Raw genomic sequence first — 26,433 nt, forward strand, 5'->3', positions numbered from 1 at the left:
CTTCTTTAGATGGATACGATCTCAAGGTTGGTTGCTATGTTGAGAGATATAATGGTGCAGGTCTTCTCCTCTATTCAGTATGTTGTTCCACATTGACATGGTGGTCTGCAGCATTGGTTATAAACTGGTGCTACCTGACATAGAGAAGGCAGGACCTTCCAGGAACAGCAACCGCTGTAACTTTTGTGAAGGACATACACATTGACGTCCATATCAAGTTCTCCAGTGGGCATCAATAGTGAATAGAAGTAAACATAGAATACAAGTTGCTAGCCCTGTTCCTTCAAACCTTACCCCACTACCATGAGCATGAAATGTGTCTACAAGGAGCACATGCAAACATTTTCTTCCTCATATGCACACTAATTCAAGCGCAGAAATAATGATAACAATGATTTTCTATGATGTTCCCAAAACTCATTTGGTTGGCAATGTATCCATGTTCTTACCTAACTATTATACTTGTGTTATAAATACACATTCAAACATTCAAAGATTCAAGAATGTTGGACTTAAAAAACCCTCTGAATGTTTGGGAATATGTATATTTATTTTAGGGTGAAATTGACCCATATGGTAGTAGACAGATACTATCCTTGATAATCAAATTTGCAAATTTGTTTTTTCTTTTCAAATGTTATAAGTAATAGAAATACAATAATAGAATATTATTGAATAAATAGAAATATTTAGGGAGTATATGGAGCCACTAAAATTTCAATAATATGTATCCATCTGTTTTTAGAACAATTAATGACATTTTATTGCCATTTTCTCAAAATTTCGCCTAGTCATGGATTAAGTTTTTTGGTGTGTGGGCTATGTGTGGGGGTGCTAGGATATATTTAACCCTAAAGCGACCGACTGGGGTCATTTATGACCCCGGGCACATATTTTCATACACCATTCCGGCAATTTTCATCAGAAACACTTGTCCTTCTAGGAGTTTGTCAGTACATATGTTGTGCATGTCGTGAGATTTGGACCATCTATGTAGGATTTATAATCAAAACACCTCTGGGGTCATTTATGACCCCGAGAGGATCCATGAGATACTCAACATTATAATGTCCATTTTTGTTGTAATTTTCAAACTCTGTTTTTTGTATTTTGTGTCTTTGGGCAGGCCATGGTCAGCAGACCTAAAATATTCATAATATAAACATTTATAGTATTAAAATATAATATATTATATAAATAAACAGGGCACCCCTGCGATAGCCAACGAAGCATATTGTGAGGGCACCCAGGGAGCATTTCCTCTGTTATTGCTCCATATTTGTTGATATCATGGCACAGTGGTCCTAGACACATGATGAGAATATGAAATGGAAGTCATCCTGATGAACAAAGAGGGAGGAAACAAGTCATCAGTGTAGAAATCAATGGCGTTTTTAGAATTTTCCTTATTTTATGGCTATACAAAGGCTGAAGCATCAGTTGAATCATTTCTTTGCTCTAATATATGTGGAAGACACCTTTTCACAGCTACAATGTCCAGAAAAAGTTTCAGAGAAAATTTGAGTGTGCATAAGGTTATATGTTTGAGACATGGTTTTGTCTATGTAAATTACCATATTCTCTGATCTTGTGATTTCATGAACCCAGAAATGTTGAGTACCCTAAAGTTTTATTGCAGAAATGTCATCTATGGGCCAAATGGAAAGAATTTAGCTTGGTTTCTTAAAGTTTCACTTTGATCAATTTCCATAATTAGCATAAATATACTGTATTATTATGGTGAGACTACTACAAGTGAATAGGCTAAAATACTTAAATGATAGATATCCCCATGAAACTTTCTCAGTTGATTACTGATGATGAGAGAAGAAAAAAATGTATTGGATGTTTTTTGTATTTTGATGTTTACATATGCAAATGAGGGCATACATCATATTTAGCATATACGTATGTAAGTTTGACTATTTTTTAGCAAAACAATAAAATGTTCAAATTCACATTTTTTTGCTTTAGATGAGGGACAAGTATGTGCAAGATGTAAATAAATTTGAATGAACCCCCAAAAAAATTTTATATAGTGGTATTTCTAGGTATATAAACTCCTTGGGGTCATAAATGACCCCGCTCGGTCAGATTAGTCTCAAAAACAGGCCGGTCGCTTGAGGGTTAAAGAACTTTTTATGTCACCAACAGATCCATAATACATATATGAGAGATACATATGTGCCAAAGTGTTGTATTCTACTGATTTTGTAGACATTTAAGTGGTTGGGGTCAAATTGACCCCAATGATCACGGATGTTTCAAAATTTGAGGGTAACAGGAGGGTTAAGTAATCCTGTGTTTGTGAGCATAAATGACCAAAGTAAGTTACCAAATATTACAGTTTAGATCATTTTACGTTGGTATTCATGTATATTTCAGTGTATTTCCGTATTATCCGTTAGATATTTCGTGGATTGTGAATCACATGCCTAGATTTCATTTTGCCTATGTAATTCCGATTTATCCCCCTCAAATATGTTTTGCTACCAGTAGCTCATAGTTAGCTGTCTATTCATCTTCTATTTCTACAAATATGGTGTTTGTAACTTTGTAACACGGTATGCTTTTGCGGGTTGTTCAATTTGTATGTAGGTATACATTTTGTGGCTAACTTACTGCTTACTAGCAAGCTAGCACTCGTTCTAGTTTGCCACCACCAGCCCAAAATTAGCTATACATAAATAAATAGTGCGCCGAAGTGTCAGGTAAGGTGCATTTTATTCTCGGCTGTTGAAAGAAGGCAAGGGATGTGGAATTTGGTGTTGTGACTTTCTGGAGACTGAAACTGAACCGTTTAGCCGCTCCCTTATCTAGCTAGTTCTACTGTACCTGATAAGAACTGCCCACTGCTAGCTGCTGTGCTGGTTGATAGCGTGGGTGTTGGTTGGCCCGTGACAGGTTTTGATCAGAGACGGATTAAAACATGATCGGATGATATTGTAAATTGGGCTCATGTAATTTACCCTACTTCCCCCTCCCAAAGTCCCAACTGTTTCATCTTGGCATGATTGGCGTGATTATCTTGGCATCCCATGGACGCATTGGGTGTAGGCGAATGGTTGGTTTCTGGATGCCGGTGGAGTGGGCTAAGCTTGTTCCACTTCCAGCTTTCACTGCATGCGGCATGATGATCATGGCATGCTAGATGTATGTAGTAGTCCGTCAAAGCGTTGTTCAGGATCGTGGAGTATCTAAAAATTATGTTAGTTTGATATGATGTGCATCTGAACATCAGGACAGGTTGCACGCAGGACAGGTCTGGATGATGATGGCCTATAACTAAGGAAGTTAACACCTATTAATGTATGTTCAGTCTAGTGTGATGATGTGTCTTGTTAACACAGCAAAGTCAAGTCTGAACACATCATAACTGTTCGTATGTGAGTGTTTTCGTAAGTAAGCTTATTGTGATATGAAAGATATAAGAGCGTGTGTTAGGCTAGGGTAATTTGAAGTTAAATTGCCCTCAACACATTATCATTCGTACGACTGCAGAATGAATGCAATTATATTCAATAGATGGTGATTTTTTTAATGACCATAGCTGGCTGTTTGCCCTTCATTTTGCAATTAATATAAACCCTTCTTTCATGTATTGTTGCATTAGTTGTACAGTGAGTATTGTAAGTGGAGTAAATCTCAGACATGCTGTATTTTCATTCACCCAACCACTGTCTCTATCTCTCTACACAGACCAGCCTATGATCACAGGTGATGCAGTGATTGGTGATGGCTATGGTTTTCTTCCCACTGAACTAAACATGCTAAAACGGAAAAGAAGACAAGAGGACGTGTCATCCATGGCAGTGTGTCATTCTCCCGCTGATGGTCCACTTTGCAGAGAAATATGAGGGGCTCATTGTACTAGAAGTATTACATACCTGATTAATGTAAGTATTACACACCTTTTAATAGTAACTAAGATCAGGATAATTAAATGTCCCGTTACTGACAACAGTGCTTCACAACCAGGTGTTCCACAACCATGCTGTACAATAACTTTTTGTTTAACAGATTGAGCTGGTAGTGATTCAGGTGACATCTGTACTCTAATGCTACTCTAATACAAATACCAGCAGAACATAAAAATTCGCCATTTTGAAAGAAGATTAAAAACCAAATATCAGAGCTGGCCAGATCTTTCCTAGTACTTGTAGAACAGAAAGGTAAAAGGGAGATTGATTTTACAACAAGGGATTGCAGGCTCAAATCCCTCCCTTACCTCTCCCTAGTCCTTCCTCCATGGCTACTTGAGCAAGCCACCTAACCCCTCATTGCTTCAGTGGCTGTAACCAGAGCCATACAGAGGGAGAGTTGCGCAAATGGAGGACCAGGAGTTAAATTGCAGCCCCGCCTTTCAACGAGATCGAGGTCGTGCCTAAAGCGGCTGTCTTTCCATAGACTCAACATAGAACCATCACATAAAAAGCCAAAAATAAGGACTAATGAACTATACTGCGGGGTAATCACCACAAATATGTAAACTATCAACTGTCTCTGTAATGATAATCACAACATTTTTTACCATCTGTGATGTTTATCTGAAGTTATTACTACGAATAGCGAGTCTTGTCATATTCCCTGCATTGCATCGCATTGCATTTGATGTGTGCTACGCCCACTTCTAGGCACTAACATTCGCATCGCTATGCAGTTCTGAGACGCTAAAATGGCTAATTTTACTAATGCGGAAGTCGGCCCTAGGACACAGTGGAGATTGCCCGACTCTCCCTCTTTATGGCTCTGGCTGTAACCAATGCCCTGTATAAATATCTAGTGTACGTCTCTTTGAATAAGAGTCAGCTAAGTGTGTAATGTAATGTGATGTACGTTGTGCACAGTATCATAGATTGCTACCCCACACTCATATTTAGTCTCAAAGTGTGCCACACTTAAAGAAAAAAAATGCTATGTTAATTCCTGATTTGGAGAGTTGATTCCATGTTGTCCATATTGCCAAATATGGATGTCTAATGAGTTATTATATGTATAGTATTTATGGAGGTTGTATGGATTGTCTTACAGGCATATCCAGACAGGCAGGGCTGCAGACTGACCTCTTTTATATTTTTAAGTGTGGTATAGTCTACAACTAATGTTCCATTAAAACGTTTTGTTTGGGAGAAAGAGAAAGGAGAAAGAAGTTTGGTAGAAAGAAGAAAAAAAGTTTTTATGTCGTTAATGTATGCACCATATACTATATTTGTCCGATTTGGGTAAACTTCTCATTTCTTCATTTATATCTTAATACAGTATAAGAAAAATCGTAAGGAACAGTTCATTAATTTTGTCTCAGTGTAGTTTCCTTGGTTTTTTACTCTGCATTAACGCCATCTACTGGACACTTTCATCATGAAAAAGTGAATGCATGGCTTATAGTTTCTATTCTCTTGTTTGGAACTAGAGTTCAGTTTATTATAAATATTCAGTGAGGCCAGTACACATAGTGCAGCAAAGTGTTAGAGTTCAGACTGCAGAGTATGTATGCAGGAGTGTTGACATTTGAAACGACCCCCCACTCCACACACACAATGTAATGGGGACACAATTCTGACCCTTACCTCCCCACCCATACACTTCCCTTTATATATGCATATCTAGTGCAATTCAACATTTTGACCAGAAAATGCTTTAACCTTCCTGTTATCCTTGGGGTCTATTTGACCCCAATCGACGTTTAATGTCTGAAAAATATATGAAGTACATATTTCTTTGACCTCATCTTTGATGACTTTTCCTAAATAGATGGGATAAATGTGAAAAAAGTGAAATTTTCACAAAAATGTTTTTCCTAAGTGCTGTACACATTTTGGTTACATCCGTGTTCCTTGGTGTCAATTTGACCCCAATTTATTCTAGTGTATAAAACATAAATGGAACATCCATATTTTCCAAATAAATGTTAAAATCTGTTTAGATAATGTGAAATACATGAAAATAAGCTATTCAGCCATGTTTCTTTGGAACATTTTGCTTTTGTTTTGGCCCTGATAAATAAAAATACTAATGATATGGGGGAGGCCTAAAACGTATTCACGACAACATTTTTGAACAGTGGTGGCTAGTATTTGACATTGACATTTTGACAAAATCCACCAAATGAACCTTGTTGTGCCTGTAGCACCATCATGGCACCCCCCACAGCACCCCCCCCCCAACCCTGTAGGCCTACCCTGTGAGCTACTTTTGCACCATCCCACTACACACACACAATAGCATAAGATATGTTATACAATAGTTAGATCCGGTCGAATTATTTCACAAATTGTGATTGGACAAGAGGCGTTCTACATGTCACTAGGAGTGAGGGTATCCTCCAACACTCTATGAATGACTCTTCACATCTAATAATCACTCCGCGACCAACGATACAAAGTAACCGCAAAGATTCTTAAACGCATTGGTAACCGTAACCAACGTGGTGCGCGTTGCGCAGCAACCAAAGACAATAACTGGAACTATTTTTCCGGAGCGGAGGAACAAGCAAATAAACAATCAAATAAAGTAATTAAAATAATTTAACATTTATTTCAATGAACTAATTGTGTTAGCAAAGGAACTATTGTATAAAAGCAATATGACACTTGTGGTCGTGAGGTTGTTCTGGGACACCCTCACGGGTGTAATTACCTACGGCACTCAGCCTGCGGCTTCGTGCCTGCGGCGAATCACACCCGTGAGGGTGTCCCAGAACAACCTCACTCCCACTCGTGTCATATTGCTTAATCATATAGTCAGCATTGCTGTGCATGCTGTTCTGTGCCCAGCATACATAATTAGAAGTGATTGTATATTTGAAGAGACTCTTTATGATTGTGATCCAAAGATTGAAATGGACTGCTCTGATGGTGACAAGCCGTTGTACTTCTTTAGGTGGATGCGATCTCAAGGCTAGTTGCTATGTTGAGAGATATAATGGTGCTATTCTTCTCCTCTGTTCAGTGTGTTGTTTCAAATTGACATAGTTGTCTGCAGCATTGATTATAAACTGGTGCTACCTGACATAGAGAAGGAAGGACCTTCCAGGAACAGCAACAGCTGTAACTTTTGTGAAGGACATACACATTGACGTCCATACCACAAGTTCTCCAGTGGGCATAAATAGTGAATAGAAGTAAACATACAAGTTGCTAGCCCTGTTCCTTCAAACCTTACCCCACTAACATTAACATGTAATGTGTCTACAAGGAGCACATGCAAACCTCTTCTTCCTTATGTTCACACTATTCAAGCGCAGAAATCATGTAGAAAACAATTATTTTCTATGATGTTCCCAAAACTCTTTTGGTTGGCAATGTATCCATGTTCTTACCTAACTATTATACTTGTGTGATAAATACACATTCAAACATTCAAAGAAAATGAATGTTGGACTTAAAAAACCCTCTGAATGTTTGGGAATATGTCTATTTCTTTTATGGTCAAATTGACCCATATGTTAATAGATAGACACTATCCTTGATAATCAAATTTGTTTTTTCTTTTCAAATGTTATAAGTAATAGAAATTCACTTTTAGGGAGTGTATGGAGCCACTAAAATTTCAATAACATGTGTCCATCTGTTTTTAGACCAATTAATGACATTTTATTGCTATTTTTCTAAATTTCGCCTAGTCATGGATTAAGTTTTTTTGGTGTGTGGGCTATGTGTGGGGGTGCTAGGATATATTTAAAGGACTTTTTATGTCACCAACAGATCAATAATACATATCTGACACATAAACATGTGCCAAAGTGTTGTTTTCTACTGATTTTGTAGACATTTAAGTGGTTGGGGTCAAATTGACCCCAAGGATCACGGATGTTCCAAAATTTGAGGGTAACAGGAGGGTTAACTATCCCTAATTCAGAATGGGCTCGTTATGAAATATCACAAGCATATATTAACCCTATTCAGACTGGGCTTTTTTGGCATTCCTGGGCCTGGGGGGGGGCTCTTTTGACCCCCCCCTCATAACTCATGAACGGAATGCGGTATGACCACCAAACTTTGGGGAGATGATCTACATATGGACATCTATGAATGACATAATTTTTGTGTCATTATCTGGTATTATGACCTCATTATGACATCATCTGATTATAATGCCCAAAATCTCGCCATAATGTATTTTCCATCAAATTTAGGTAATGCACTTAAATTTGAATGATTATATGCTTCAGACCACTTTAATGCTCACAAAGCTGTCTGATGCTAATGGAAATAACAACAAAATATGAAAAAGGAACAATAATGAGACTTAGATCAATGATTTTCGGTCAGACATACCTGTCAGAAAACAGTTGCCATGGCAACGGCAAAAATGATAAACATAATCTTTTGGTACTAAACTGTAGCCAACTAAATTTTAGGAAAAGTCACCAAGTTTCGAAGTCATAGCTTAAGTCGTTAAGGAATTATACAACATCAAAGTTGGTGCGGGCACTTTTAGCCCCCCCCCCCCAGTCTGGATAGGGTTAAGAATGTTTTCATCCAGAAAATACAGGTTTATGAATACTAGGTGAATATTAACGCTTGCCAGCACTTTTGGGTAGTCTGGAACTTTTGGGTCATGATGGCTTCAATTTAAAAAAAAAAGTGAAAATGTGTTCTGACTCCTGTTTTTTTTTGTTTTGCTTTATTGTCTTAAAGGTCTTCCCAGTGGTGATGTAGAGCTGATGTGGAGGCAACAGTGCTGCTTCCTTCGTCCTTCCTTTCTTCAAGACCTGCGTTTTTTGTCTTTTGCCAAACTTTAGGCAGTATCTTATACAGTAGAAACTAAGCCTAACACTTGAAGCCCCGTAGGCGTTGCTTGACTGACACCAATCTGACGAGCTTGCTCAGCCGGTGGAATCTCTTGTATACATGAATAAGCAAACTGGACGTGTTCTTTCTGAACGTTATTAATTGTGGCTCACCACAATGTTGAAGTGCATACAGTAGCAGTACGCCAAGTCAGCATTGTATGCAATAGTCATTAACAGGAATGAAACACGACAGAAGTTTATCATGCACACACCGAGCGTAGCGTTCAAAACTGTTTGTGTTCCCTTCCGCCAGGCAACACCTGTCATCTGAGCAAAGGTTCTCCCACGTGTAACCCCCAATTGCGTTGCAGTGCCATTGTACAATTACAGCATCACATTATGTCTAACAGTCTTATTGCTTTAGTACTTTTTTATTAGAGGTGATGTAACCCTTTCATGGGGAAGGCAGTAGAAAAAGTATTCATCTAAATTATGTTTATTCATCAAAACATCAAATGATGTTGTCACACTCAACAGATTGGATGATGAGCATTGGGCCTGTTTTTGTTTTGTGATATATTTACATTGTAGTTTGCTGATGAGTTTTTGTACATGACTACAGTGATGGGCAAATGTACGTTTCTGTGTTTTTTGCATCATTGTCTTAACACCTTTTCATTATTGCTGTGCTTTATTTGCATGCTATTGTGCATTGGTGGTGATACCCTGTGTCTCATATGATATGATATGATCCTTACATGTATTCCTGGGACAAGAGTGTGCCGGTTGTGCATATCTACCACCAACTACTCAGACAACCCAAGGGCATCTGCTTTTAACACCTGGAACTAAAAAACAGACTGATGCTGTGCTTTTAAGCGTTTAATAAACTTTGTTTTAGCTACACTGACTTGCGTGGTTCTTAAAATGAACAGATTATGCCTGAGCAAAATGTGATGGATATTTTTGTTGTATATTATGAACCCCAAGGAACCCTCCAGCTCTCCAAATCACCTTCATATCTGTTACCTTACAGTATGTGAAACAGATGGAGTTTAAACATCTTTTGTACCTATAAGAAGCAAGTAGGCCTAGGTCTAAACTTAAAGACTGGTCAACTTTCCTGTTGTCTTATCTTGTGTAAAGGATAGCAGATTTTACTTTTACTTCATAGGCCTATAGGCTACTTTTCATAAGCTAGAACCAGGATATAGGCTAACTAGGCTACTGTGTGTGCACATGACTTTGTGTATTGTCTGTTTTGTACAAGAGTTGTTTGGGCCTAGAAGTACAGACATCCCAAGTCTGCCTTCCTGATATTGATAGTGGCTCCCTGATGCCCGCGAGTCAGATAAAATCTCCCTGATTTTAGATCATGCAAGTTAGCAGGCTTTTTTGTAATTGACAATGCAGGTAGGGTTGCCACATTTCAGTGGTAAAAAACCGGGACACATTGACACGCAAAACATTAATGATATGTGTTCATTTCAATGGGGTAACATGAAGACATGCATTAGGAAACACCGGGACAGCTATTCCATTTACCTGGACAGACCATTAAAACAGGGACGTGTGGCAACACTAAATGCTGGATAGAGAAAGATATAACTCGTGCAGAATGCGTGGATTGGAATACTTCAAATAGATTGCGCGAGCTCAGCCCACTTCAGAGTAGAAAGTCCCCGGAAAAATAGTAGGCAGGTGTTCATGTCCATGCAGACTGGACGATAGAAAAGACATGACCATACAAATGTTTAAACACTAATGCCGTTTTGTTTGTCGGGGTGTCGAGGCTCGATAAGCATCTCCCTGAAACGAGTTTCTGTAACTTGGGATGTCTGGAAGTATGACTCGTGAATGCAAGGCCAATTGTAGCCTACCCAGGGCGAAATGTTTCATTCATGTCAATGTAAGGAAGGAGCGTTTGTATCTGGCATTGGCCAGAATCAGTGTGGTTTAAATGGGCACCGTTCATATCAAGCAATGCTGAATGTAAGTTCAAGTTTGTTGAGAAAAATACCATTGTATGCTTTTGCTGGCTGGTAATGAAATTGGATACACGAGTAACTAAAATGACTGGCTCACTAGTGGCAATGGCTAATACCACAAACAAAACAAAAACAAAGTTGCAAAACCATATTTATGGAAATAGAAGATAAATAGACAGCTAACGTTGAGCTACTGGTAGCAAACCAGAACGAGTGCTAGCTTGCCAGTAAACAGTAAGCTAGCCACATAGTGAACAGCTCGCCTACTACAAGTTAAAAAACTGGCAGAAGCATACAATGGTACTTTTTAACGAACTTGAACCTACCTTTGGCATAGCATGTACATTCGTCATGTCCAACTGCTATCCAGCCACAGACAACAACACCCCTCTGTCATGGACAGCTAGGCAATGCCATTTCCCTGTCAGCAGAGCCGTATGGCTCTTTCGTGCAGCCTTGCACAGTGCCATCTGGTGGATATTCCGTGAACTGAGGGTTTTTGCCGGTCTTCAGATTCAAATCGGCATGCATTTGTTTGTGGATCTGTTCTGCGCTCTGAATGTCTCAAAATACCGTAATCGACACGAAAGCAAAAGAAATGATTCACAAATGCAGAAACATCCACAAATGCAGGAAAATGGTGTACATAATGCAGACTGCACACACAAAGTCAAGCACATTTGTTTCCAAATTAGAAAAATATATTTAAAAGTTAAAAATATATATTTGTATTTTTTGATGGCTATTTATATATCTTGCATCTTCATGTGTATCTCGCTTTTGTATTCAAATCTGGCACTGTGTGTTTGTGGACCGTGCAGTGCGCTGACTGCGCTCCGAATGTCTCAAAATGACGTAATCGACACGAAAGCAAAGGAAATGATCCACGCATGCAGAAAGGATCCTCAGATCTTGGAAATTGGTGCATTAATACAGACTGAACACACAAAATCAAGCACATTTGTTTCCAAATTAGAAAAATATATTTAAAAATTGAAAAAAACATATTTGTATTTTTGATGGCTATTTATAAATCATTCATCTTCATGTGTGAATCTCCTCCTTTTCATACAAATAGTTTAGGAACAATTGGATCTCCATAAACTACAGGTGTTTAGATATTTACTCACCATAGTTCCTCCAGTCTACAGTTGGGGTCTTCCTCCAGAGCAGAGAGCTGCTCAACATCTGAGGCATTCAGGTCATTATCCTCCAGGAGCAGCACTTTGATACGTGAGGAGGGAGAGGACAGGGCAGAGGTCAGAAGACGACAACTCTTACCTGTCAGCTTACAGCTCTGCAGCCTGGAAAACACACACATACACACACACAAACACACACACACACACACACACACACACACACACACACACACACACACACACACACACACACACACACACACACACACACACACACACACACACACACACACACACACACACACACACACACACACACACACACACACACACACACAAACAAACACATACACACACACACACACACACACACCTACAGGTGTTTAGATATTGCGCGCGTGTGTGTGTGTGTGTGTGTGTGTGTGTGTGTGTGTGTGTGTGTATGTGTGTGTGCGTGTGTGGGTGTGTGTGTTCTAGTTTGTTATCTGTGTTCTAGCAGAGGATCTGTATACACAGTATGTTGCCTGTGTGTGTGTGCGTGTACGTGTGCGTGTGTGTGTGTGTGTGTGTGTGTGTGTGTGTGTGTGTGTGTGTGTGTGTGTGTGTGTGTGTGTGTGTTTGTGTGAGTCTGTGTGTGTCTGTGTGCGTCTGTGTGTGTGTGTGCGCGTGCGTCTGTGTGTGTGTTTGTCCTTTACTACTGTATATACAGAAACTCTGCCACACACACACACAGAGACAGACACAGTGTGTGTGTGTGTGTGTGTGTGTGTGTGTGTGTGTGTGTGTGTGTGTGTGTGTGTGTGTGTGTGTGTGTGTGTGTGTGTGTGTGTGTGTGTGTGTGTGTGTGTGTGTGTGTGTGTGTGTGTGTGTGTGTGTGTGTGTGTGTGTGTGTGTGTGTGTGTGTGTGTGTGTGTGTGTGTGTGTGTGTGTGTGTGTGTGTTTGTGTTCTGGCAGACTGTGTGTATGTAAGATCCCAGTGGCAGCCCTGCCAGAACACACGCACGCACGCACGCACGCACGCACGCACGCACGCACGCACGCACGCACGCACGCACGCACGCACGCACGCACGCACGCACGCACGCACACACACACTCTAAGAAAATTTCCCTGCAAAATAACGGCAGTTACTGGCAATTATATTTACCTGTAATTCTACTGTTATTTCACACCAAAAATCAAATACAGCTCATTGCTGTTTAATGTATCACAGTATATAACATTTTTTCAGCAGCAATTGAACTGTTAAATAACAGTACTCTACAGAAAAATAACAGTACATTTCAGTTAAAAAGTTGAATTGTACTGTGTGATGACAGGCAAATACTGGGTCATACAAAGCGGATTCCAAAAAAGTTGGGACACTTTGTATTTTGTGAATAAAATCAAAATGCTGGCATTTTCAAAACATCTAATATGTTAATAATGTAGAGCATTATGTACAGACAACATATCAGTTGTTAAAGTCGAGCAGAATTATTGTTTTGAGGTAATTATGTGATCATTTAAAATTTGACCCATGCAACAAATCTCAAAAAAGTTGGGACAGAGCCAAAACATGTTGTAATAGTTGGATAATTCTAAAAATAACACAAGGAAGAATATTTAAAAAAATAACTATATTGACTGCCAACATTAATGCACAACTAAAATACCATCACAGAAAGGCTGTGGCACTCAGCAGCGAAGATTTTGAGGGACTAATTACTTATCTATTACACAGAAAGATTGAATTATCAAAATTGCAGGCATATAAGGCCTATTTCCGTAATATAGAGTTCTGTGTAATCATTGCATGAGTTATGAGATCATGACATACTCGTGGTCAATAAGCAAACTATGACACTCCAACAATGACAGCTCTCGAAAAAATGATCATAAACACAACACTTGATTAATGCACATGATGCACACATTAAACAGTGTTGCATGCGGAAAAGCTCATTCTATGAACCTAGGAGACATGTGGAACTGTCCTCTGATTACAGGATGGAAAATATTTAATCCTTTTTGAAAATTATGGAGTCATGCACCCTCCAGGTTATATAGAAAATGAATACTTCAGCTTGATTTAGTGGTCAGTCTGAAAGACAGCATATACGATGGTAAGGGGGTGCAGAGGTGACTTGGTTAGGGTCTTCTTACTCATGTAGAGCATTAAAATGAATGTTGAATGATACATACAGACTTTAAACAGCAAACATGGCTACCAAGGCATTATATTTTGGAGCACCGCCTTTAGATATTGTCCCCTAATGGTGGCAAATTTAAATCTCTACTATGTTCCAATAGTGTGGTTCCATCATAAGAGTAAACAGGTCACAAAATTGTTTTCTTGCAGTCAGGATATTGCCCATATTAAGCATAACAAAAAGGTAAACAAGTTGAAGAACACACCTATCAGTTGAGCTGCTGACATCATGTCTCGCACATCAAAATGTCTAATTTTTGTATAAAATTATGCCATCAGTCAAAGTATTTAACTGTTCAGTCTCATCCCTTGTGTTGTGTTTAGTCTTATCTAATATAAAATGCATTTTATTGGCCCTGTCCCAACTTTTTTGGGATTTGTTGCAAGGGTGAAATTTTAAATGATCACATAATTCCTCAAAACAATAATTCTGCTTCACTTTAACAATTGATTTGTTGTCTGTACATACTGTTCTACCTTGTTAACATATTGAATGTTTTGAAAATGCCAGCGTTTTTATTTTATTCACAAAATACAAAGTGTCCCAACTTTTTTGGAATCCGCTTTGTAGTTGTATTCATGAATATGACCATGGCAACTTCCCACCCCACCCATCATTCTCCATAACTGTGGTACCCTGGCCATGTTGCCCCACCCTCCCATCGTTCACCATGACTGGAGTGCCTTGAGCATGATACTATGGCGCAATGCTGTATTGAGAAAATGGTTTGCGGTGGTCCTTTGAAAGTGTGGGCATGAACAAAATGTCAGAGTACGCAGTGCTATGTTACAATGATAGTGTGCAAGGTGGGCTTTTTACTGTATCTCTTGATGAGCCAATGATGAATATAGCATTGGTCAGTCTTTAAAAAAATATTTTGCACCAAGTACAGCAAACAAGCAGCACTACAAGCTAGCTCTCAAAGCAATGCCCAATTTGCAGCAGGCACATTATATGCCACAATGCCACAAATGATGCCACATACAGCAAGCTTTCACAAAGAGGAAAGTGTGCAAGCATGTAAGCAAGCTTGTAGGCAAGCTTGTAGGCAAACAAGTGCTATGCTGTGCCATGCAGGCCAGCCAGCAGGCAGGCAGGCAAGCAACTGAAGTGTTGATAGTCCAGATTTATATACAGGTGCAAGAGTACCATGTGACCAGAGTCATCAGGCCCTTGGCAGGTGACGCCCGTAATTGAATAATGGCATAACAGCCCTACTCAGGTGAGGCCAGGCACTGATTAGCAGATTGGTTTAGATGGGGCTGCTTGTTGCAAGAGTGTTACAAGTTCTTAAAATGTTTCAGCCATTCACACTTTCATCACTATCAAAATGCATGTGCTACTCACACTTTGCTGCATCAAGCACTTTTTAAGTATTGCAGTTTCCTTAGAAATTGTTTCATCATGCTTGATAGTATCAGATAATCTTTAACCAGTCAGAATGACTTCAGTTCTTCAGGTGGTATTGAAGTTTGATGGTGATCACGGACAAGTGGAGGATGAATGGGTTTCAATGGTGCTGCCTAAAATAACTTGTTATTTTCTAGAGATGCACCGGATCCGGTTCCGGTTCCGGATCCGGATCCGTCAGGATAATAGAGTTTTTCACAGGGTCCGGGTCCGGCAGGATCTTAAGCAGTGGATCCGGTATCCGGCATGTTACCTAAAAATCAGGGTCTGGTGCATGTCTAGCCTAGGCTTTTCAGTCTTTCACAACCCCAATCACTGCATGGAGTGAAATCCCTTTGGAAGCGGCTATTGAAGGCAGTGTGGCAATAAGCCAATGAGTCTAAACAATAGTTTGCGCCAACATAATAAAAAGGGCCCACGTGTGCGAGTAGACTATATGTTTCAAACCTTTTGTAGGATCCGGTATCCGGTTCCGGATCCGGCAGGATCTTATTCAGTGGATCTGGTATCCGGCAGGATCCTAAAAATCAGGATCCGGTGCATCTCTAGTTTTTTCCACAACGGTGAATACTGCTATTGTGCAGTACTTACTGTTTATGCTCAATATGTGACTCAAAGTAATATTTTCACAGTAGTTGTCTGTTTTTTCGAAAAGCAGTAGAATGCTGTTGCAGAATTTCCGTAAATAAACAGCTATTTGTTACAGTGCACACACACACACACACCACACACACACACAAACACACTGCCCAAAACAGATTCTCTACATGAAATGCTGCTTACCACAGTGTTTCCAATCTGCAGTGTTGGTGTTGAAGTCCAGAACATAAGAGTTCCACTCCAGAGTCATGCAGATCATTGCCACCCAGGCTCAGCTCTGTGAGACGTGATGAGGGAGATGACAGGACAGAGGCCAGATGCAGACAACTCTTATCTGTCAGCTTACACTGATGCAGCCTGGAACATACACACACACACACACACACACACACACACACACACATGGGCAGTCATGAGTGAATGGGCAGTCATGGGTGAGCGGTTAGGGCGTCAGACTTCTCCTCCTCCATGACTGAGGTACCCTGAGCATGGTACCGTCCCACCGCACTGCTCCCCATGGGGTGCCACTGAGGGCTGCCCCCTTGCACGGGTGAGGCATTAATGCATTTTCATTGTGTGCAGTGTTCACTTGTGTGCTGTGGAGTGCTGTTTCACAATGATAATGGGAGTTGGAGTTTCCCAATGGGCTTTCACACACACACACACACACACACACACACACACACACACACACACACACACACACACACACACACACACACACACACACACACACACACACACACACACACACACACACACACACACACACACACACACACACACACACACTTTTGGTTTTTTTTGCCCACTGTACATGGCAAAGGAGGAAAGATCATGATCAAACTGTGTGTGTGTGTGTGTGTGTGTGTGTGTGTGTGTGTGTGTGTGTGTGTGTGTGTGTGTGTGTGTGTGTGTGTGTGTGTGTGTGTGTGTGTGTGTGTGTGTGTGTGTGTGTGTGTGTGTGTGTGTGTGTGTGTGTGTGTGTGTGTGTGTGTGTGTGTGTGTGTGTGTGTGTGTGTGTGTGTGTGTGTGTGTGTGTGTGTGTGGCTAGTAAACCAGCGCCACCTGCTGGACACCGACATTTTTCGGCTGCGGATTGGTGTAGTCTCGGATTGGTCGAGCATTTTGAACACATGGCCTTGAGTCTGGCAGGCCAATTACAACGCAGATATTTGTTTTTAATTTGTTTTGAATCAAAGCTTGTGTGTGTGCGTTTGTGTGTGTGTGTGTGTGTGTTGGGATAATTAAATCACACCTAAAGACAGCAACAGTGTGTTACTTACCATGCCTGACACACACAAGTGCGCAAACACACACACACACACACACACACACACACACACACACACACACACACACACACACACACACACACACACACACACACACACACACACACACACACACACACACACACACACACACACACACACACACACACACACACACACACACACACACACACACACAGGGCCGGCCCTAACCAATTTGGCGCCCTAGGAAAGAATTCAGATGGCGTCCCTTGCATTGGAAATAAATACACTGCTAGAGTACATATACTCAAGAAGTCAAATAGCTTTGTTTTGTTATTGTTTTATTTAAGAAGTTGTGGAAAATGTTTGTGTGCAAAAAAACGTGATGCTGCTGTGTCACCAGGCTGGGTTGCAGGTGGAGGTAGCTGGAGGCCCACTTGATGCTGCTGTGTCACCAGGCTGGGTTGTAGGGGTGGAGGTTGCTGGAGGCCCACTTGATGCTGCTGTGTCACCAGGCTGGGTTGCAGGGGTGGAGGTAGCTGGGGAGCTTGATGCTGCTGCATCACTGGTGCTGGTAGAAGAGGTGGAAGAGGTGGATGCAACAGGAGGATTGTCAGGGGTATGATGGAGGAATCAAAGCATAGCATCTGAAAAAAAGAGAAGTTGGCCTGAACACTTTTCAAGCAAATGATGTGAAACAAACAAAAAAAAGATATCACAAAAAGAACATGAAAAGACAAAATGAAAAGACAAATGAAAAAACGTTTTTTAAACTATTGTGCAGCATATTAACAATAGCTAAAATGCTTGTTATAGGCCCTACTAGTAAATATTAGCAGGCCTACTGGACCCATCCTTACTCCCCCACTGAACTGATAGACAATGCCCCACATGTAGGTTAACCCTTGTGTTGTGTTCAATAGCTGTTTACACCTGTGGTGTTCGCGGGTCAATTTTGACCCGTGGCTTGAAAATGCTTGAAAATCCTTTAAATCCTCTCTCTCTCTCTCTCTCTCTCTCTCTCTCTCTCTCTCTCTCTCTCTCTCTCTCTCTCTCTCTCTCTCTCTCTCCACACTTCTCTTCATAACTTCTTCATTTTTCATCCTTCATGTTGTCTTCTCCTCCACATCTCCTCTCTCTATCCCTCTCTTTCTAATCTCTCTCTCTCTCTTGTCCTCCACATCTCCTCTCTCTATCCCTCTCTCCCTAATGTCTATCTCTCTCTTCTCCTCTACATGTACTCTCCCTATCCCTCTCTCCCTAATGTCTATCTCTCTCTTCTTTTCCACATCTACTCTCTCTATCCCTCTCTCCCTAATGTCTATCTCTCTCTTCTCCTCCACATCTACTCTCTCTATCCCTCTCTCCCTAATGTCTATCTCTCTCTTCTCCTCCACATCTCCTCTCTCTATCCCTCTCTCCCTAATGTCTATCTCTCTCTTCTCCGCCACATCTACTCTCTCTATCCCTCTCTCCCTAACGTCTATCTCTCTCTTCTCCTCCACATCTCCTCTCTCTATCCCTCTCTCCTTAATGTCTCTCTCTCTTCTCCTCCACATCTCCTCTCTATCCCTCTCTCCTTAATGTCCATCTTTCATTTCGCCTCCACATCTCCTCCATATCCCTCTCTCCCTAATGTCTCTCTCTCTTTTTCTCCACATCTCCTCTCTCTATCCCTCTCCTTCTCCAATGTTCTCTATCTGTCTCTTCTCCTCCACACCTGATCTGTCACTTCATCTCTCTCTATCTCTTAACCCTCAAGCGACCGGCCTGTTTTTGCGACTAATCTGACCGAGCGGGGTCATTTATGACCCCAAGGAGTTTATATAGAAATACCACTACATAAATTATTTTTGGGGGTTCATTCAAATTTATTTACATCTTGCACATACTTGTCCCTCATCTAAAGCAAAACATGTGAAATTGAACATTTCATTATTTTGCTAAAAATTTGTCAAACTTACATACGCTTATGCTAATTATGATGTAAGCCCTCATTTGCATATGTAAACATCAAAATACAAAAAACATCCAATACATTTTTTTCTTCTCTCATCATCAGTAATCAACTGAGAAAGTTTCATGGTGATATCTATCATTTACATTTTTTTATCCTATTCACTTGTAGTAGTCTTACCATAATAATACAGTATATTTATGCTAATTATGGAAATTGCTCAAAGTGAAACTTTGGGAAACCAAGCTAAATTCTATCCATTAGGCCCATAGATGATATTTCTGCAATAAAACTTTAGGGTACTCAACATTTCTGGGTTCATGAAATAACAAGATCAGAGAATATGGTAATTTACATAGACAAAACCATGTCTCAGACATATAAGCTTATGCATACACAAATTTTCTCTAAAACTTTTTCTGGACATTTTAGCTGTGAAAAGATGTCTTCCATATGTATTAGAGCAAAGAAATGATTCAACTGATGTTTGAGCCTTTGTACAGCCATATATTAAGGAAAATTCTAAAAACGCCATTGATTTCTACACTGATGACTTTTTTCCTCCCTTTTTGTTCATCAGGATCACTTCCATTTCATATTCTCATCATGTGTCTAGGACCACTGTGCCATTATGTCAACAAATATGGAGCAATAATAGAGGAAATGCTAGCTGGGTGCCCTCACAATATGCTTAGTTGGCTATCGCAGGGGTTCCCTATTTATTTATGTAATATAATATATTTTAATACTATAAATGTTTATATTATGAATATTTTAGGTCTGCTGACCATGGCCTGCCCCAAGACACAAAATACAAAAACCAGAGTTTGAAAATTACAACAACAATGGACATTATAATGTTGAGTATCTCATGGATCCTCTCAGGGTCATAAATGACCCCAGAGTTGTTTTGATTATAAATCCCATATAGATGATCCAAATCTCACAAAAATCATGTACAACATGCACAACATATGTATTGACAAACTCCCGGAAGGAAATGTTTTTCTGATGAAAATTACAGATATGGCGCTCAAAAACATGTGCCAGGGGTCATAAATGACCCCGCTCAGTCGCTTTAGGGTTAAATCACCACTTTTCTTAGAATATTGTTTTTCAACTCATTGCTGGCTTAGTATACAGTCATATGAATGGACCCAAGGTAGATTTTTTTTTCTCTTGCCTCCTCACACACAGTGTTTTAAAATGTACCACTCGTTTTTTATTGCAAAAACTATTTAAATTCACTACAAATATTTCTCATCCATAAGATGGGTAATTATAAACTGAAAATGTGTTATTAGACCCATATTAGAGTACAACTACCAAAAAAAAAAAATCTATCTTTTATTTAAAAATATTAGCAATAGTAACATCTTCGGTGTTCGGGTCAAAATTGACACACATAGATAGATAGTAGGATAATGACAAGTAAGGCAAGTTCTTTCCATAAAACCAACTTTTATTTAACCATACCAATGAACCAAACAATTTAATCATAAAAATGAACAATGATCAACAACAGTGTGTGTATGTGTGTGCGTGCGTGCGTGTGTGCGTGTGTGCGTGTGTGTGTGTGTGTGTGTGTGTGTGTGTGTGTGTGTGTGTGTGTGTGTGTGTGTGTGTGTGTGTGTGTGTGTGTGTGTGTGTGTGTGTGTGTTTGTGTGCGTGTGTGTGTATGCATGTGTGTGTGTGTGTTTTCAAATGCATGAATCACAGTATGTCATGGTTGTAGTGTGCTCCTTGCAAATGCGTTTCTTGCATTTGTGGCAAGTGGTGTTGGACTTCCTGTCCTTTTTGGCAGGGCAGGACTGGCACCTCTGTCGTTTGCTTGTCTTGGGACTTCCTTCCTGGTTTCCATCACAGGATGGTGATGTGGGTGTTGGCTGGATATCCCTCACCACGGGAAGAGACGCTTCAGTCCGGGGGAAAAACTTCCGTCTCTCGATGTAGGAAGACACCAGAGATCTGCCCAACTCGTCCAAAAAAAGCCTCCTCCTGAAGGTTTTGCGACTGTTCCATCCTGGATCTACTTCAGTCCAGATTATGAAGGCATTGTATGCCGAAACATCCAGCATGTTGTAAAATACAACCATTGGCCACCTTTTTGTGCCCCGCTTGCATGTGTATGTGCCTGTGACTTTGTCCAGGTTGTCAACGCCGCCTTTGTTTTTGTTGTAATCCAGAATAATGTCTGGCTTCTTGTCCTCCCTGTTACTCACACCGGCATCCCTGTGCAGAGTGGACATCACAACAACATTCTTGTTTTTTTTGGGATGGTAGGACACAAGTGTGGCTTTGTCAGAGAACGCGAACTTCGAAGACAGTGGAGCCCTGTCTTTCATGCCAAGGAGAGCTGGGGGAAGTTCAGGTTTGTTCTTCCTGACTGTTCCAACCATCGTCAGCTTCCTCTTTAGAAGCTCTTGCGCAAGGTCATATGACGTGAAAAAAATATCACAAGTTATGTTGTGCCCCCGAAGACCTTTGGTCATGTCCAGGACGACCCGCTTGCCCTGGTTCTTTTCTGGCACTCCGCTGGCAGGTTTTCCTGTATATATTTGCATGTTCCATGCGTAGGCCGTTTTGGAATCACATGCAGCCCATATTTTTATCCCATATTTTCCAGGTTTGATTGGCATGTACTGCCTAAAGGGGCAGCGGCCTCTGAAAGGGACTAACTGTTCATCCACTGTCACCTCCGGCCCAGGATTGTACACGATGGGTACATTTTCTACCCATTTGTCCCAAACCTCCCTGATGGGAGCAAGCTTGTCATTCTCACGACGAGCAACTCTGGTCTCCCTGTTGTCAAAACGTACCACTCTTGATAACACATGAAAGGCTTGAAGAGACATTGTGGCATGGAAAATAGGGCGTCCTGACTCACTATCCCATAAGCTGGCCGTAGCTTCATTAGAGGATCTGTACACCCCGGCAAGAAGCAACACTCCCATGTATGCATCTAGCTGTGTTTTGTCCATCTCCGTCCAGCTATCACCAAACACTCTTCTCCCCTCCATGTTGGTCATCTCAAGTAGGATATTCTGAATAGGTCGTACACTCTAAGAAAATTTCCCTGCAAAATAACGGCAGTTACTGGCAATTATATTTACCTGTAATTCTACTGTTATTTCACACCAAAAATCAAATACAGCTCATTGCTGTTTAATGTATCACAGTATATAACATTTTTTCAGCAGCAATTGAACTGTTAAATAACAGTACTCTACAGAAAAATAACAGTACATTTCAGTTAAAAAGTTGAATTGTACTGTTTGATGACAGGCAAATACTGGGTCATAGTTGTATTCATGAATATGGCCATGGCAACTTCCCACCCCACCCATCATTCTCCATAACTGTGGTACCCTGGCCATGTTACCACCCCACCCTCCCATCGTTCACCATGACTGGAGTGCCTTGAGCATGATACTATGGTGCAATGCTGTATTGAGAAAATGGTTTGCGGTGGTCCTTTGAAAGTGTGGGCATGAATAAAATTTCAGAGTATGCAGTGCTATGTTACAATGATAGTGTGCAAGGTGGGCTTTTTACTGTATCTCTTGATGAGCCAATGATGAATATAGCATTGGTCAGTCTTTAACCCTAAAGCGACCAACTGGGGTCATTTATGACCCCGGGCACATATTTTCATACACCATTTCTGCAATTTTCATCAGAAAAGCTTGTCCTTCTAGGAGTTTGTCAATACATATGTTGTGCATGTTGTGAATGATTTTTGTGAGATTTGGACCATCTATGTGGGATTTATAATCAAAACACCTCTGGGGTCATTTATGACCCCGAGAGGATCCATGAGATACTCAACATTATAATGTCCATTGTTGTTGTAATTTTCAAACTCTGGCTTTTGTATTTTATGTCTTGGGGCAGGCCATGGTCAGCAGACCTAAAATATTCATAATATAAACATTTATAGTATTAAAATATAATATATTATATAAATAAATAGGGCACCCCTGCGATAGCCAACGAAGCATATTGTGAGGGCACCCAGGTAGGATTTCCTCTGTTATTGCTCCATATTTGTTGATATAATGGCACAGTGGTCCTAGACACATGATGAGAATATGAAATGGAAGTCATCTTGATCAACAAAGAGGGAGGAAACAAGTCATCAGTGTAGAAATCAATGGCGTTTTTAGAATTTTCCTTATTATATGGCTATACAAAGGCTGAAGCATCAGTTGAATCATTTCTTTGCTCTAATATATATGGAAGACACCTTTTCACAGCTACAAAGTCCAGAAAAAGTTTTAGAGAAATTTTGAGTGTGCATAAGGTTATATGTTTGAGACATGGTTTTGTCTATGTAAATTACCATATTCTCTGATCTTGAGATTTCATGAACCCAGAAATGTTGAGTACACTGAAGTTTTATTGCAGAAATATCATCTATGGGCCTAATGGATAGAATTTAGCTTGGTTTCCCAAAGTTTCACTTTGAGCAATTTCCATAATTAGCATAAATATACTGTATTATTACGGTAAGACTACTACAAGTGAATAGGCTAAAAAATGTAAATGATAGCTATCACAATGAAACTTTCTCAGATGATTACTGATGATGAGAGAAGAAAAAAATGTATTGGATGTTTTTTGTATTTTGATGTTTACATATGCAAATGAGGGCATACATCATATTTAGCATATACGTATGTAAGTTTGACTAATTTTTAGCAAAACAATAAAATGTTCAAATTCACATTTTTTTGCTTTAGATGAGGGACAAGTATGTACAAGATGTAAATAAATTTGAATGAACCCCAAAAAATAATTTATAGGGTGGTATTTCTATATAAACTCCTTGGGGTCATAAATGACCCCGCTCGGTCAGATTAGTCGCAAAAACAGGCCGGTCGCTTGAGGGTTAAAAAATTATTTTACACCAAGTAGCACAGCAAACAAGCAGCACTACAAGCTAGCTCTCAAAGCAATGCCTAATTTGCAGCAGGCACATTATATGCAACAATGCCACAAATGATGCCACATACAGCAAGCTTTCACAAAGAGGAAAGTGTGCAAGCATGTAAGCAAGCTTGTAGGCAAGCTTGTAGGCAAACAAGTGCTATGCTGTGCCATGCAGGCCAGCCAGCAGGCAGGCAAGCAACTGAAGTGTTGATAGTCCAGATTTATATACAGGTGCAAGAGTACCATGTGACCAGAGTCATCAGGCCCTTGGCAGGTGACGCCCGTAATTGAATAATGGCATAACAGCCCTACTCAGGTGAGGCTAGGCACTGATTAGCAGATTGGTTTAGATGGGGCTGCTTGTTGCAAGAGTGTTACAAGTTCTTAAAATGTTTCAGCCATTCACACTTTCATCACTATCAAAATGCATGTGCTATTTACACTTTGCTGCATCAAGTAATTTTTAAGTATTGTAGTTTCCTTAGAAATTGTTTCATCATGCTTGATAGTATCATATAATCTTTAACCAGTCAGAATGACTTCAGTTCTTCAGGTGGTATTGAAGTTTGATGGTGATCACGGACAAGTGGAGGATGAATGGGTTTCAATGATGCTGCCTAAAATAACTTGTTATTTTCTAGAGATGCACCGGATCCGGTTCCGGTTCCGGATCCGTCAGGATAATAGAGTTTTTCATAGGGTCCGGGTCCGGCAGGATCTTAAGCAGTGGATCCGGTATCCGGCATGTAACCTAAAAATCAGGGTCTGGTGCATGTCTAGCCTAGGCTTTTCAGTCTTTCACAAACCCAATCACTGCATGGAGTGAAATCCCTTTGGAAGCGGCTATTGCAGGCAGTGTGGCAATAAGCCAATGAGTCTAAAAAATAGTTTACGCCAACGTAATAAAAAGGGCCCACGTGTGCAAGTAGACTATATGTTTCAACCCTTTTGTAGGATCCGGTATCCGGTTCCGGATCCGGCAGGATCTTATTCAGTGGATCTGGTATCCGGCAGGATCCTAAAAATCAGGATCCGGTGCATCTCTAGTTTTTTCCACAACGGCTAATACTGCTATTGTGCAGTACTTACTGTTTATGCTCAATATGTGACTCAAAGTAATATTTTCACAGTAGTTGTCTGTTTTTTCGAAAAACAGTAGAATGCTGTTGTAGAATTGCCGTAAATAAACAGCTATTTGTTACAGTGTAGAAAGAACAATTCAAAAGCTGACTTGATGTCTTGGGCGCGTGACACAGCGTACCTAGTAGGCCCTGGAGTCTTTCTGAGGATGTTCTCTGCCAGTGCCCTGGATTGGGTTTGAGGAGGGCTTGATAACCACGAAATGTCTCCTTTTTTGACTTGAAAACCTCTGCTTGAGCATCTGTGACATCTGGATCCTCCTCATCAGATGTTTGATCTTGTTCAGGATCATATTCAACGACATCCTCATCCTCAGACACATCCTCCTCAGCTTCACTTTCTTCTCTATCCTCAGGAACACCATCATTTGCAAAGATGTGATCTAGAGCCTCATGAACACTGTACCTTTTGCTCATGTTGACTGATGCTTCAACAGAGTTCAACTAATAATATCCCACCCAACTCCTCTTTATATGTTCCAGTGTTTATAAACAATGTATCAAAATGCTGCGAGAAAGTTTGAGTGTGTGTGTGTGTGTGTGTGTACAAACTGACCATATTGGGCCACAATTGATCCACAGAGCTTTTAGAAAATGCATATGAGAGCCAGTATTCTCTACCGAACACCACAGATGTAACTGACCCGAACACCACAGATGTAACTTTTTTTTTTTGAGACACTTGGAATTTACCAAAATGGTGAAAATTGTTTTTACTGCATTTAATTAGGTGTGTCTGAGGATTAGATGAAGCCTCATTCCAAAACAAAAAAGCAAATGGTGTTTTTTTTCACATTTAAACTTGAAAACGGGTCAGTTTTGACCCGAACACAACACAAGGGTTAAGCGAGCACGAGGTTCGGCGAGCCCTCAGCAGCATTAACCCTCACAAAGCACCAGGACCAGACGGGGTCCCTGGAAAGGTCCTAAAGCACTGTGCAGGCCAACTAAGTGCAGTCTTTACCTGCATATTAACATCTCCCTAGAACAAGCTGCAGTCCCCATTTGTCTGAAAACCAGTACCATCGTTCCTGTTCCCAAGCAGGCGGCCATCAAGTCTCTCAATGACTACCGCCCTGTAGC

At 40.4% G+C, this 26,433-nt stretch overlaps 1 protein-coding gene across 1 annotated transcript; it reads right to left on the reverse strand.

Annotated features, from left to right (window-relative positions):
- Positions 1 to 20,979: 20,979 nt before the first annotated feature.
- Positions 20,980 to 25,767, reverse strand: LOC134443421 (piggyBac transposable element-derived protein 4-like). The gene is made up of 3 exons (XM_063193206.1): positions 25,571 to 25,767; positions 25,428 to 25,517; positions 20,980 to 22,339 (listed from the first exon to the last, which is right to left on the reverse strand). The coding sequence occupies exons 1-3, from the start codon at positions 25,765 to 25,767 to the stop codon at positions 20,980 to 20,982; spliced, it is 1,647 nt and encodes a 548-aa protein (XP_063049276.1).
- Between the last annotated feature and the right edge of the window lie 666 nt (positions 25,768 to 26,433).

The sequence above is a fragment of the Engraulis encrasicolus genome, unplaced genomic scaffold (assembly GCF_034702125.1).
Source record: "Engraulis encrasicolus isolate BLACKSEA-1 unplaced genomic scaffold, IST_EnEncr_1.0 scaffold_31_np1212, whole genome shotgun sequence".
NCBI classification, from domain to species: Eukaryota; Metazoa; Chordata; class Actinopteri; order Clupeiformes; family Engraulidae; genus Engraulis; species Engraulis encrasicolus.

What these genes read in the sequence shown, in the direction of transcription:
- LOC134443421 (XM_063193206.1), bottom strand. Translation starts at nt 25,767, where the DNA reads ATGAGCAAAAGGTACAGTGTTCATGAGGCTCTAGATCACATCTTTGCA. An exon ending in GCTCAAGCAGAGGTTTTCAA is followed by an intron (nt 25,518 to 25,570) that starts GTCAAAAAAGGA and finishes AACCCAATCCAG; the next exon opens with GGCACTGGCAGAGAACATCC. An exon ending in ATCAAGTCAGCTTTTGAATT is followed by an intron (nt 22,340 to 25,427) that starts GTTCTTTCTACA and finishes ATTTTCTTAGAG; the next exon opens with TGTACGACCTATTCAGAATA.